Consider the following 13,462-nt stretch of genomic DNA (forward strand, 5'->3'; position numbering starts at 1 on the left):
GGCAGCTTCATCTCCGGCACCTTTGGGAGCTGCACATCTGGAAGTTGCACCTCTGGGATGGAAACTTCGGGTCCCTTGGGCAGCTTCATCTCTGGCAGCTTCATCTCTGGCACCTTTGGGAGCTGCACATCTGGAAGGTGGACCTCTGGGATGGAAACTTCAGGCCCTTTGGGCAGCTTCACCTCTGGTACTTTGGGGAGCTGCACATCTGGTCCTTTGGGCAGCTTTACCTCAGGAACTTTCGGCACCTTCACCTCTGGGGCCTTGGGCAGCTTCACTTCAGCCCCAGACACCCCAATGCCAAAAGAAGGCATCTTGATTGTGGGCAGTTTCAGCTTGCCTTCCACAGTGGGTTCGGGTGCGGCTGGCCGGGACTCCAGCAGGGAGAGCCCAAAAGTGGGCATCCGCAGCTTGGGCCCCTTGGCCCTAGCCTCAGGACTGACCTTTATTCCTTTGCCAGCCTTCCCCTCACCCTCAAGCCCTACTCCTTCCTTCCCCCGAGCACCAAAGCGGGGAAAGGTGAGCCAGGGCACCTTTAAAGCTACCTCAGGCCCTTCTCCCCGAACTTCCTCCTGGACTTCAGCCTCAGCTCCAGGCAGAGCCAGGTCCACCTCCATGGATGGCACAGACACATCGAGGGCTGGTGCTGCCATGGTCCCACCTTCTTTAGCCTCTAGGCAAGGCAATTTGGTGAGGGTAGGCAGCTCCACCTGGGGCACGTGGATCCCCCCTGTGGCCACCTCAGGCACAGGTGCCGCTGGGGCAGTGAGGCCGAATGTGGGCAGATGGAGGCTAAATCCAGTGCCCGAAGGCTCTGGAACTTCAGCCACAGCCTCAGCAGCTGCCCTCTGAGGCCCAACCAGCTCTAGCTGGGGGGTCACAAAGTGGGCACCAAAGGAGGGCTCCTCTGCAACCAGGGCACCCTCCACCTTGGCCTTTCTGCTCCCAAGGAAGGGGATTGTGGCCAGGGGAGATACCTGGGCCACCGGCTCAGCGGCTGGAATGGGACCGGCCACTTCCCTCACCCGCAGCCGGGGAAGACGTAAGCGGCGGCGGGCGGGGGCGGGCAGCGCGGGCCCCGGGGCTACCTCGGCCTTTGCCCGTCGCAGCCTGGAAAACTTGGGGAAGGAGAACTCAACATCAACAGGGGTCAGGTCTGAGGGGATTCCCGGGGCCCCCGACACAGCTAGGACCTTCTTCTTCTTCACTGGGGACAGGCTCTGGATGTTCTGGGGAGAGAGGAGAGAGGCGGGAGGCGGTGGAATAATAGGGGGGGGCCAGTGGATGGGGGGAGGCTGGGAACTGAGCAGCCAAGGAGGGGGAGGAAGGCCTGCCCTCAGACAGCAGCCCCGCTGGGCTTTCTTCTGTCAGAGCATCATTCCTATGGGATCTAAAGGACTGTCCCTCACTTACAGTCTCCAATTGCCAGTACCTTAGGGCTATGGCTCTCAAAGGGGCTCCCGGAACCCCTGAGGGTCCCCAGGTCCAATAACATAATACTAGCTTGTTTTAATTTCTAATGCAGTAAATATTGATAGATATAACACTCCCTTAAATAAAAGCTCTCTGGGGAGTCCTCTCTAATTTTTAAAAGTGTAAAGGGGTCCCAAGACCAAAAACGTTTGAGAACCAGTGCTGTGGGGAGATCGGCCTTATCAGCTGGAGTTTGAATCAGCCAGTGATGCCTGAATGGGCAGCCAACGGAAGTATATGGAGGTAGGCTAAGGGCAGGAAAGGCCAGGAGGCAGAGCTGTGCCCTGGACCTGCCGTGGGGCACTGTGGGCCATGGGAAGATTTGAAGGAGTTTGGGGTTGAGGCTGGCCTAGGCTGGCCTGGTGCAGGGACAGTAGGAGGGGGCTGGGGAAGGTTAACAGCTAGGTTAGTCCCCATACAGCCAGACAGCTGGGCAGGCTCAGGGGGCAACAGGAGCAGCATGGGAAGCTCCCCGCAGGGTGCCTGGGGCCGAGTTTGGGGCTCCAGGGCCCTCCATGGCAGGGCCAGGGAGCAGCACGCGTACCAGCTTGGCCACCTTGGCTCGGGGGCCCTTGACCTCGTAGCCGGCTGCGGTGCCTGGGCGCAGCGCCAGGTCCCCGGTGGGCACTGTCCGCTTGAGGCAGAAGGAGACCTTATAAGGTTCTGCACACTGCAGTAAGCGCAGAGCGTCTTCATACTTGAAGTTGTCAAAAAAGACCCGGGCACTGAGCAGCTGGTCCCCTGTGGGAGTCACAGAATCTCAGGGCTGGAAGGGACCTCCTGAGTCATCCAGTCCAGCCCTTACTATACAATAATACCCTAAGCTGATCATTCAGCTTCTGCTTGAATACTTCCAGTGATGAGGAACTCACTGCCTGCTCAGGCAGCCCATTTCCATTTCTCCATAGCTCTGATGGATAGGAAGTTTCCCTTTCACTTTTCAAGCTGAAATCTACCTCCTGTGATTCCAGTTGCCCCTTTTGCTCTGCATAGGATTTTAGGGGACAGGACTGCCAGTGGGTATATTCTCTGGGCCTTATCACCTCAGAATTGCCTAGAGCAGAAGGAAGTGCCCATATGTGTTGGAGGTGAGATTTGAACTCAGGTCTTCCTTGATTCAAGGCCAGTTCCCCCCACCCCCCACCCCACATTCAATATGAGCCGTGGGAAACTGAATTTTAGGCACCAGGACCTCAGAGGTTCTCTTGTGTGACCCCTCCCTGAGTAGCAAACCCCGTGACTGTGTCACTGACAGGTTGGTGCCTATGGTCAACTTGGAGACTTCCAGTGATGGGGCACTCCCTCCCTCCAGAGGCACCCTGCCCCAGTTCTGGACAACTCCCATTATTATAATGCTTCTCATTACAGGCAGCTGGAATTCTCCAGGGCTCCTCCTCCCTGCACCACACACAACACACGCACTGTTTCTGGTGGCATCCTATGTCGACTAACGGAACAAGGCAGGCCTCCTCCCCCACATGGCGACCTCGCAAATTCTTGAAAGACAACCACCATGCCACCTGCCGCATGTCTTCTCCCAGTTAGACATCCCTGGTTCTTTCCCCAGTCCCCTCACCACCACCCTGGTGTCCTGGCTCTGGGTTTCAGCCCCTCTCTCTTTTTATCCTAAAAGATGGTGGTGTCTAGAGTTAGCACAAGGGTCCAAATGTTATCTGACCAGGGCAGAAGGTAGACAGTTTGCCCTCCTTGGTTCTGGGCATTTCCTTTTTAGTCAATTGGGGTTAAGTGACTTGTCCAGGGTCATGCAGCTAGTAACCATCTTTTTACTAACCAACATTTGAACTCAGGTCCTCCTGACTCCAGGGCCAGAGTTCTATCCACCGTGCCACCCAGCTGTCCCCAGGAATTCTTTTCCAATGGAAATTAAGGTCCCATTAGGGGATAGGTAGGGGCTTTGACCTAGCAGGGTAGATGGGCATCCCAGGGTGCTGCTCCCCCACCTTGCCCTGGACCCCTTTCTGGATGACTGGAGATGATTGAACTCTTTAACATAACATCTGGTTCTAAGCCTGATGTTTTGCTAACCTCAATGCTAGCTAAACTATTTTAATAGTGTCCTGAGAATATGAATCAGATTGCCTGCTGTGGATGGGACAGTTACTACCATCTAGCCCAACCAACATTCTCCTTTGACAGTTGGGGAAACTGAGGTACTAAGTACTTAGCTGGCATATAGACTCATAGATTTAGAACTGAAAGGGAAATCAGAGGCCGAGTCCTTCCCACCCCTCCCCCCCACTTTATAGATGAGGAAATAGAGGCACAAGGGCTTTCTCCTCAGCTCCAAGCCCAGGCCCCTTCCCTAGGACATTTTTCTCCATGGTCACACAACTAGGAAGTAACAGAGTCAGAATTCAAACCCAAGTCCTGGCTCTGGTCATAATCCAAGCCCTCCATGTTCCCCATAAGCTTAGCTACCCTTACTCCCATATCTTCACCAGCTAAATGAGACAAGTGGAACTCCCTGGCCCCAGCCACCCCGTCTTCCTGGGAGGGGTGCCTCCCTTCAGGCTCTGCCCCCATCCTACCTCCTCCTTCCCCCTTTCTGCCTGCTGAAATCCTTCCATTCTGACACTTCTGAGGCCCAGCTCCAAAGCTACCTCCTCCCAGGAGCCCTCAGTCAGCAAATAGTAAGCACCAACTGTATGAGGAAAGTCATCCTCAAAACCAGAAAGACCTGGTTTCACTTTCTGCTTCTGAGACATACATGTGCACAATGTGAAAGCAGATGGAATTTGGGGGCCCAGAGTCAGGAAGACCAGAGTTCAAATCGAGCCTCAGACACTTCCTAGCTGCATGATCCTGGGCAAGTCACTTCACCCGGCTTGCCTCAGTTTTTCTCATCTGTAGAGATAATAATAGCATCTACTTCCCAGGGGTGATGTAAGGGTAAAATGAGATAATATTTGTAAGTCACTTAGCACAGTGCCTGAAACACAGTAAGTGATACTGGATGTGGGACTGGGCAAATCATTTTACCTCTCTGTTCTAGACTATTAATTGGTGGTTCTCAGTCTTTGGTCTTAGGACCCTTTACACTCTTAATTCCCAAGGACCTCCCTCTCAGAGACCCCCAGGGTCCCCAAACCACTGCTGTATACTACTGAAACTGCCGGGCCATTCCCTGCTTCTTACAGTGTACTGCCAGACACTCTGCCAGAGCTAAGGGGAGATACCTCTTGCCCTCAAGGAGATTCCATTCTAGGCCCACACATCCCACCATCCCCCATCCTCCACCAAGAATCTCCCTCAGGGGGGGGTCTAGGTGGCCCAGTGAATAGAGTGCCAGCCCTGGAGTCAGAAGGACCTGAGTTCAAATGAGGCCTCCAACACTTAACACACACACACACACAAACTAGCCATGTGACCTTGGGCAAGTCACTTAACCCCAATTGCCCTCCAAAAAGAAAAAAAAAGTCTCCCTCAGATTTCTCCTGAACCTGGTCCTTTGCCCTCATTATGTACCCTGGTAGCCTAATTATTTCTGAAGATTTCTATTCCCCCATTACGTGGTAAGCTCCTCTAGGAGTAACAAGGTGTGGTTGTTTTGTCCTCGGGGCACCAACATCCCCTCTTCTAGGGCGGGTCTCCACCTCTCTTGCCTCCACCCCACACTCCCTCCCCAGTCAGTCAATAAACTTTTATTAGGTGCTGACTTTGTGCCAGACACTAGACAGTCCTTGCTTTTAAGGAGCCCCCAGTTTAATGGGGAGACAATAAGCTATAGACCTCAGGAACTGGAAATAGTCAACCACTCTATGCTAGAATTAAGAGGGGTCTGGAAAGGCTTCCAGCAAGATGTAGGTTTTTAATCCTGCCTCTGACACAAGCTGTGTATCCCTAGACAGGTCACACCACCTTTCTTGCCTCAGTTTCACCATCTGTAAAATGAGGGAGTTGGACCTACCTGGCCCTTAAGGTCCATTCCAGCTCTAAATTGGTGAGCTTATGACCTGCTGCCCCAGACACTTTCTAGCTGTGTGACCCTGGGCAAGTCACTTCACCCTGTTTACCTCAGTTTCCTCATCTGTCAAATGAGCTGGAGAAGGAAATGGCAAACCACTCCAGGATCTTTGCCAAGAAAGCCCCTAATGGGTCATGTGACTAGAAGAGGATAGAACAGTAACAACATGACCTACTGCCCCCTCCCCCCCTTGCTGCCCTCACCACTACCTTGGAAGATTCCTCTTTCAGCTGTCTTGAGATCCTGACTTGGGTTCTCAGTTTGGCTCAATCTTACCTGTCTTGGTTTGCACAGCACTGGGCGTCATCTCAAGGAAAGACCTTCAGAGGCCAGTTAGTCCAACTCCCTCCTTTTGCAGATGGGGAAACTGAGGCGAGAGGTCAAGTAGCTGGCCCCAGGTGGAGGTAAAACTTCACACCTTCCCAGTTCAGCTGCATGGCCACCACTCCAAGGCTGACCTCACACGGTTCTTTGGTATGGAAGCACCTGCTAACCCTCAATGGACCATCCCATGTCTCCTCCCAGGTCCCACATACCTTCCTGCAAACTGAGGGTCTTGGCCGCTGGCGAGTCTTTGAGTAATTCCTTGATGAAGATCCCTTCCTTGCCCCCACCGGCCACATTGATGCCGCTGACTCCTGTCTCAGCCTCAGTCTCCACGATAATCTCCACCAGCTGGGCCTTTCTGAGCTCCTGGGGGCAGAGGAAGCCATTAGTGGGGGGTAGGTGGGTAGGGAGGCCATGCAGTCTTTTCCTCTCACAGAGGGAGAAGAGGAGGGGACACAGCAGAAGCCCAGTGGCCATGGGCCCCTGTGGCCCACAGCCGTTGGAGAAGGCCTCACAGGAGCCAGGCCCGCACCCCTGGAGGACTCACTAATCCTGCCTCAACGCTACAGCTGCACAGCCATACCTCAGCACTCCTACTTCTGGCCTCCATGGTGCGTCCAGAGGGTGAGGCCAGAGGCCCGGATGCAGCCTTCCTCTCTCCTTTCTTCTGCAAAACTTGCTTTAGCTCTGCATGGAGCAGGAGCTTCTGGGCCTGCAGTGGGCAGGAGAAAGAGGTGGAGTGAGGAAGAGGGGACTGGAGAACAGTAGTCAGGTGCCATCACACTAGTACCTAGGACTGCAAGGTTCAGAATGGGGTGGGGTCAGCCCTTCACTTAGTGGAGCAGGAAATGGGGGGGACAGAGGAGCCTAGAAGTTTGCCCAAGATCACACAACACTGGGGGCAGGAGGAGATGATGCCCAGCCCGTGGGGACTCCAAGCCCTGGGGAAGGGGATAAGCCAGGGCTCAGACCCAGTGACTTCTAGGCAGGAGACACTTTGATTTACACCAGACTCTGATGCTTTTTCCCCCTTTCTCTCAATTTTAAAGCTGTGTGAAGTTGGAAAAAGCTGACCTTTCTGAGTCATCTACAAAACAGGGTCAATAGTTGTCCTACCTCCCTCACAGGGTAGTTACAGATGAGGACACTGAGGCATGGGGAAAGTGTGCCCATGGTGAGCTGAGAGTCTAAGCCAGGGTTGTGCCTCCCCTGCCTCCCATTGCCTGATCCAGTGGGGGCCAGAGCAGCAATGGCTGGGAGTCCAGAGAGATCCTCACCGTCCTCTCCGCACAGTGCCCAGCTCCTGGGGGGCGCTGAGCCCAGGGCACTTGGGGGTTCTCTGCTGCTTTCCCCTTCTCTTCTTGAGCACTTGCCTGTGGGGAAGAAGCCAGAGGCTGAGGAAGAGAAGGGAGCCATGGATTAACTAGTATCAAGCATTTGAACACCTACTAAGATACAGAGACAGCCAAGAAGCAGTGTCTGCCCTCAGGGAGTTTCCCTTCCACTCACCTGGGTGCCAACTCCTACCCGGGAAATGTTCTTGGTCTGAGACTGCCTGGGGGACCCTGGAAAGAGAGAGGGGGATGAGGATCCTTGAGTCTCCCCAGGGGGAGCCGCCGTCGTGTTCTCAGTGGGGAGAGGAGGGAGGATCATTCGCCACTCACGGGGGCAGAGGCGGCAGCTTCTCCTGCTCTTCCCACTGATGGCCCCCAGCCTGTCACACAGGGACAGGGATACAGGCAAAGACGGAGAGCAGGGAAGAGATGGGGAAAGGTGCTGGGCACCAGCGGGAAGGAGTGAGAGGGTAATGCCACCTGATACCCTCCAAAGAGCGGTTGGAACTTTGCTCTGCTTGACCCTAGAGGACAGGACTGGGGACAATAAGCAGAAGGGGCCAAGAGTATCAGAGAAGGCTGCATGGCCTCCCTGCCCACCTACCCCCTTTTATGGATAGGGAAACTGAGGCACGGGGAGGTTAGATGACAGGATCATCGATCAGAGCTGGAAGGGCTCTCAGTACAACCCTCTTCATTTTACAAAAGGAGAAACTTGGGGCTGGAAAGTTAAGGTACCTCGCTCGCCTAAGGTCACACAGCTAGGAAGCACCAGAGGTGGGAAGATTGAAGCCAAGGAATAGATTCCTGAATGATTAGAGATGTCCAAAGTCAATTGCTCATAAAGTAGTGAAGTCCCCACCCCTAGGGGTATTCGAGCAGAAAGAGGGGGATTTCTTGTTTGTGTGATTATTAAAGCAGATTCCTGCTCAGGAGGAAGCTAGGTTCCATCCTGCCTGCCTGTGGGACCTTGGGAGAGGCATTCAACCTCCTGGCCTCAGTTTCCTTATCTATAAAGTGGAGTCAGATTACATGGTATCTGAGGGCCCTTCTAGCTCCAGATCCCATTAGTCTATCCCCCCACCAAACCCTGGGCTTCTAGGATGCAGCAAAGCTGGAGTGACTCACCCCATCAAGGGCCCCACTGAGATGCCAACCCGAACATCTACTCTCCTCTATGACTTGGCTTCTCCAGCCACCCCCTTGCCCCCCACCTGGGCTCCACCCCTTCTTCTTGGCAAGCCCATCCCCCAGTGGGGTTGGCATCTTGACTTCGCCCCCACTCTGGCTGAAAGGTCAGCTCTCACAAGGCACATTTTCAGGAACAATAGGGCCCCTCCCCATCCCTCCCTGCTGGTCACATTCCCCCCCCCTCCCCCCCTCCCCCCCCCCAACTACACAAAGCCCCTTCAGAGCCCACCCCCAGCAGGCAGATGGATCCCTGGGAGCATTGAGATGACCCAGGGCCCTTCTCCCCCGCCCAGGGCCTCTCTGCCAGAGCAGAGGCTCAGGCCCATTCTCCTCTCCCCTCCCCACCCCTCCAAACTCAAGGACCACAAAGAAATCAGTTGCCTGGGTTACAGGAGACCTAGTCCCAAGTCTTGACTCTGCCCTTGACTAGAAATGTGATCTGCAGCAAGTGTCTGCTCTTCTCTGGGTCTCAGTTTCCCCGTTTGTAAAATTTGCTGGCTGGTAGAGTGGAAACAGCATTGAGCCGGGGGTAGGCAGATTTGGGAGCCAATCCTGCCTTTGTCTCTTCCTACTTTCCTGGGTCTCAGCCTCTTCCAGCTCCAGATAAGCTCCCTCCCCTGTCTGTGACCTCAGCAACCTAAGGAGATTGTGATTATCCCTGTTTTACAGATAAGGAAACTGAGGCACAGAGGAAGTAATGGCCTTGGGTCACAGAGCTAGTAAGTGAAGCCAGGCCTAGCTGATGCTGAGTTCTCCTAAGCATCTCTCCACTTTGCTACCTTGTCTTTCAAGAGACACAATGCTGGGAACTGCCCTGCCCTCCAAACCTGGACAGTCTCCCTCAGTTTGTGTTTGCCTGTCTGTCCCCAAATACCTTGGTCTCTCTTTCCATATCTATCTCTCTCCCTCTAGCTTCACATCAGTCTGAGCTTATTGGCTTCTCTCCCCACCTGTTTCCCAGACCCAGGTCTCAACAGTGTCCCCAACACTTAAGAGTCAGAGCTAGAACATGCCCTGGGACCCTTGGGAGCTTGTGGGCCCAGGAAAGATTGGGAGGGTCAGCAACAGACAGGATCTGGGACAAGAAAGCCAGCTAGGCCTAGGGTGGGGCAGGGTGGGGAGCAGAAAATGACCTCTTTCCTTAGCATAGGTGGGTGGGACAGGACATCCCCTTTTCTTCCAGCCTTCCCCTCCCACTTAGCCTCACCATGCCCTCTCTGTACCCCCATGTCTAGCTCTTACAAGGAGAGGATGGGGGGGGGGGCAGGAAGCTCACCTTGGCCCCAGTTACTCACTTCTTCTGCCTTTGCCTTACCCCAGGTCCAGCTCAGCACTTCTACTTGTACTGGATGGGAGAAACTGAGGCCAGGAGAAGGAAAGAATCATAGGCTTATGGGTCTTAGAACTAGAAAGGCCTTTAGTAACCATCAGCTCCAGGGATTCTCAACCTGGGGCCTTCAGTTCATGTTTTTAATTGATAACTACATTGCAATAGAATTGGTTTCCATGGTAATCCCATGTTTTTTATCTTATGCATTTAAAACCATGATTCTGAGAAGCAGCCCATAGACATCACGAACCTGACTGCCCAAGGGGACCAGGACACAACACAGGTTAAGACTCCAGCTCTAATCCAGCCCCTCCCCTCACAGAAGAAGAGACTGATGTTCAGAGAGGCAGAATGGCTCTCACAGCTAATAAGAGGTAAAGCCAGGTAAACCCACACTGCCCAGAAATTGAACCCAGGTCTTCAGGCCCTTGGACTCACCAGAGCAAGCCAGAGTCAAAACTGTAATTGTACTTATTTTAATTAGTCTTATTATTATTATTATTATTATTATTATCTTTAAGCAATCGGGGTTAAGTAACTTGCTCAAGGTTACACGGCCACTTATTTCTGGGTGTGGTGCTAAGTATCCGAGGCCAGATTTGATCCCCAGGTCATCCTGACACTGGAGCTGGTGCTCTTACTTGCTGAGCCAACTGGCCACCCCTAGTCATATTATTATTAATGATAGGCATAGCAATATGAATTGCTTTAAAGAATCCTGGAATATCAGAGCTGAGAGGCACATCTGAGGTCATGGAATCCATCCCCCTGCCTTACAAAGGCACAGAGAGGAATTGCTGGGGTCACATAGCCAATAGTCATAGACTCACTGTCTACACTTGGAACATGACCACCACCTTAGGAGGTGAAGTGATTTAGAACCGAACTCTAGAACTGGAAGGGGCCATAGAGACCGCCCAGTCCAAACACCCTCAGTTTGTAGGGAAGAAAACTGGGGCCCAAAAACTTAAGTGACTTGTCCACAGGGAGTAAGCTTCAGAAGCAGAGTTTGAGCCTGGGGCCTCTTCCTCCAGTCCTAGCAACCCTTCCACAGTATCACACTGCCTGGCCTAAAACCAGGTTGCCTGGCACAGCCCGGGGTCCTAGTGTTCTCAGTAGAGCTGCCCCAAATTCACGTTCCAAGAGCCAGAAACAGGGAGTGCCCCAGGAATGAGGTGATAAAACCTAGATCCCTGAGATTCTCTTACCCTGCGAAAGAAGAGGATGCCCTGGGCAGAAGCCCAGCTCTTCCCCCTCCCTAGAGTGGCAGTGTGGTTCAGGGAAAAAGCTGCCAACTTGGAGTCAGGACTGTTTGACCCTGGTCAAAAGACTGCCTCTCTCTGGATCTCACTTCCCTCATCTGTACAGGAGGGCTCTGGATCTCACCAGAAAAACTTGGTATCCCTGCCCTGACAGTACCCGAGCAGGGAAAGATGCTTCTGAGCATAGGCCGTTGGGAAGAAGGCTGATTTCAGGTCAGAAGACCCCAGTTCGAATCCTGGTTTTGCCCTTTACAAAAGTCGTTCTATCCCTGGGGGTCAGACTGGCCATGGCCAAGGTCTCTCCAGGCTCTTAATCGCTTGGGGGGCCACCCTGGTTAAGGTTGGGAATCTTCTTCCTTTGGAAGGAGTAGCCCTTTTCTCCACTGGTGACCCAAGAGGTAGCAGTAGACCAGAGGGATGGAAGGGCTGCCCCACTGGGGTTCTAAGGTGGGGCTTGGAGCCCGTTGGCTTCCGGAAAATCAAGGGTCCCAACAAGGGAGCCAACACAGTGGCCAGTCCTTCACTGCTTTCCCCTCATCTGCCCAGGCTTCTTCCACTTGTCTCCTGGTCACCATTTTGTCCCATCCTGGGACTTAGACAACCTTACCTCGGACTCCCCCCTTCTCTTTTAGGACTCTGCCCTCCTGGTCTCCAGCTTTCCCCCAGGATACAAGTATCCTGACTCTGGTCTCTCCCTCCAAGGTCTCAGGCATTTTGTTCCCTAGCTCTCTTCCAGAATTTAGGCCCCCTCCACCTCCTCCAGCCCCCATCTCCTCTCCCCACCCTTGTCACAAGTGCCTGCCCCTCAAGCCTCTCCTCCCGTGGCCCCGGGGGCTCTTCTTCAGATTCAGGTATCCCAGCCCCACAGCTGCTCAGATAGGGGAGCTCCCTTACCGTCCGCCTGGCCCGGTGGCTGACTCTGGATGCCCTGCCTGCGCTGCCCAGGCCAGGGGGAAAAGGAACTGGGCTGGGAGGGCAGGGGGTGGGGATGGTGGGAGGGCTCAGCTCATTGGCAGATGTCATGAGAGGGCTGGGAATGGGGGAGGGGTGGATCTTCCTGCCCCCTGCCCCCCCACCCCATGTCTAGCTTTCTATCTCTCCACTCTCTGCAAGGGAAGGCTGCTATAAAAGGCTCAGCTTGGCTTCAGAAGTCCTGTGTTCGAGTTTGGGCATTAACTGGAGAATTTGGTGGACCTGGATTAAGAAGACATGTTTGAATCTCTTCTCATATACTTACTAGCTGTATGACCCTGGGCAAGTCAATAGTAAGAATCCAACTGAGCCTCAGTTTCCTCATCTATAAAGCGAGAATGATAACAGCCTCTCTCGCACTGTAAAGGGAAAGAGTCTGGCCCTGTGACTTCACTGGCATAGGAAGTTCCAGGCGAGGAAGTGGCTTCTCCTGCTGTAGATCAGCACCTTCTCTGGCACCCATAGACTTAAAACTAGCCAGAGCAGAGAGGCAGTGACTTGCCCAGGGTCACCTATTAAGAGATAGGACTTGAATGCAAGTCTTCCTGAGGCAGCGAGGTGGCGCTACAGTGGATAGGAGTTCTGACCTGGCGTGAGAAGAACCTGAGTTCAAATCCAACCTCGGTCACTTAACTAGCTGCATGACCCTGGGCAAGTCACTTAACCCCTGTCTGCCTCAGTTTACAAGCAAATATTTGTCCATCAATTAGCAAAGTGCCTGGTACCCAGTGAATGTCTAATAAATGTGTATTCCCTTCCCTCTCCTTATCCCCTGGCTTGGAGGCCAAGTGTCCACAGCACTATGCCCCTTCTCACTATGTGTAAAGCACTGTGCAGAACTTAACATACTATAGAAATATTATTACTACCTTGTGGTCTTGGATATCTCTCTCCTACTTACAGCCCTCAGTTTCCTTCTCTGTAAAATGAGGGGGCTAGGAATATGTGGTCTCTTCCAATTTCAGGTCCTATGATGCCATGGCATTTGTCAAGCTTGAATTCTGAGGGCCTACATTTGCAGGGGGTCAGATGAGGAGGAGGCAGGGGAATGATGGTAAATGTTTAACAACCAGCTCTCCAAAACACCAACAATATACACTCACCTGGGTTTTTTAGTTTAATTTGTATCATTAATGTTTTTTCCTAACACTTTCTTAAGTTTAGACTATCAACAAAACACTAAATTGGTTTGGTTTGGTTTGATCTGTTCTGATCAGGGTTTCTGCTTTTTAAGCCCTGCCTATCTCTGAGGTATACATATCATGCTGAAAATGGAATTATTGTTCCTCTGGTCAATGCTGGTTCCAGCACAGCCCCTAGAACAGGGGTCCCTGGGGAGGTTTGAGGGTATCTCTGGGCCTCTGGATGTAAGGACCAGCATGCCAAGGACTGAGGGTGAGCAGGATTCTGGGAAAGGACACACTCCTCTTTCCCTCTTCCCTTGCCAACTATGTCCTAGGAAGAATAACCAACCCCAGAGTAACACAGACACACACAGACACAGACACACACACAGAGACAAACACACACCAATACATACTTACACCAATACACACACAGAGACACACTCACACATATAAACACACAC

The 13,462-nt window shown here is 53.0% G+C and overlaps 2 protein-coding genes across 3 annotated transcripts in view; both read right to left on the minus strand.

Moving 5' to 3' along the window:
* The window catches only part of LOC138154604 (periaxin-like), a 5,106-nt gene extending 3,611 nt beyond the window's left edge, over positions 1-1,495 (minus strand). Inside the window, exons 1-2 of the mRNA XM_069079572.1 lie at positions 1,433-1,495; positions 1-1,229 (exon numbers count right to left, since the gene is read on the minus strand). The exon at positions 1-1,229 is cut by the window's left edge and continues 3,611 nt beyond it. Of these exons, the coding sequence (XP_068935673.1) occupies positions 1-1,229; positions 1,433-1,495 (1,292 nt within the window). The remainder of the gene's footprint in view (positions 1,230-1,432) is intronic.
* Positions 1,358-11,829, minus strand: LOC138153927 (periaxin-like). 2 transcript variants are annotated; one of them, XM_069078339.1, is made up of 6 exons: positions 11,797-11,829; positions 7,295-7,350; positions 7,063-7,158; positions 6,369-6,497; positions 5,995-6,151; positions 1,358-2,214 (listed from the first exon to the last, which is right to left on the minus strand). In XM_069078339.1, the coding sequence occupies exons 4-6, from the start codon at positions 6,393-6,395 to the stop codon at positions 1,913-1,915; spliced, it is 486 nt and encodes a 161-aa protein (XP_068934440.1). In that variant the 5' UTR covers positions 6,396-6,497; positions 7,063-7,158; positions 7,295-7,350; positions 11,797-11,829; the 3' UTR covers positions 1,358-1,912. The 2 variants fall into 2 exon arrangements, with proteins under 2 accessions (XP_068934440.1, XP_068934439.1); XM_069078338.1 differs by having other exon boundaries at positions 7,063-7,179.
* Positions 11,830-13,462: the final 1,633 nt, after the last annotated feature.

Source organism: Petaurus breviceps, unplaced genomic scaffold (assembly GCF_028583685.1).
Source record: "Petaurus breviceps papuanus isolate PSGF00001 unplaced genomic scaffold, PetGlider_PUasm1.0 91041, whole genome shotgun sequence".
NCBI classification, from domain to species: domain Eukaryota; kingdom Metazoa; phylum Chordata; class Mammalia; order Diprotodontia; family Petauridae; genus Petaurus; species Petaurus breviceps.

What these genes read in the sequence shown, in the direction of transcription:
- LOC138153927 (XM_069078339.1), bottom strand. Translation starts at nt 6,395, where the DNA reads ATGGAGGCCAGAAGTAGGAGTGCTGAG. An exon ending in CCAGAAGTAGGAGTGCTGAG is followed by an intron (nt 6,152 to 6,368) that starts GTATGGCTGTGC and finishes CTCTGCCCCCAG; the next exon opens with GAGCTCAGAAAGGCCCAGCT. An exon ending in GACCCTCAGTTTGCAGGAAG is followed by an intron (nt 2,215 to 5,994) that starts GTATGTGGGACC and finishes TGACTCCCACAG; the next exon opens with GGGACCAGCTGCTCAGTGCC.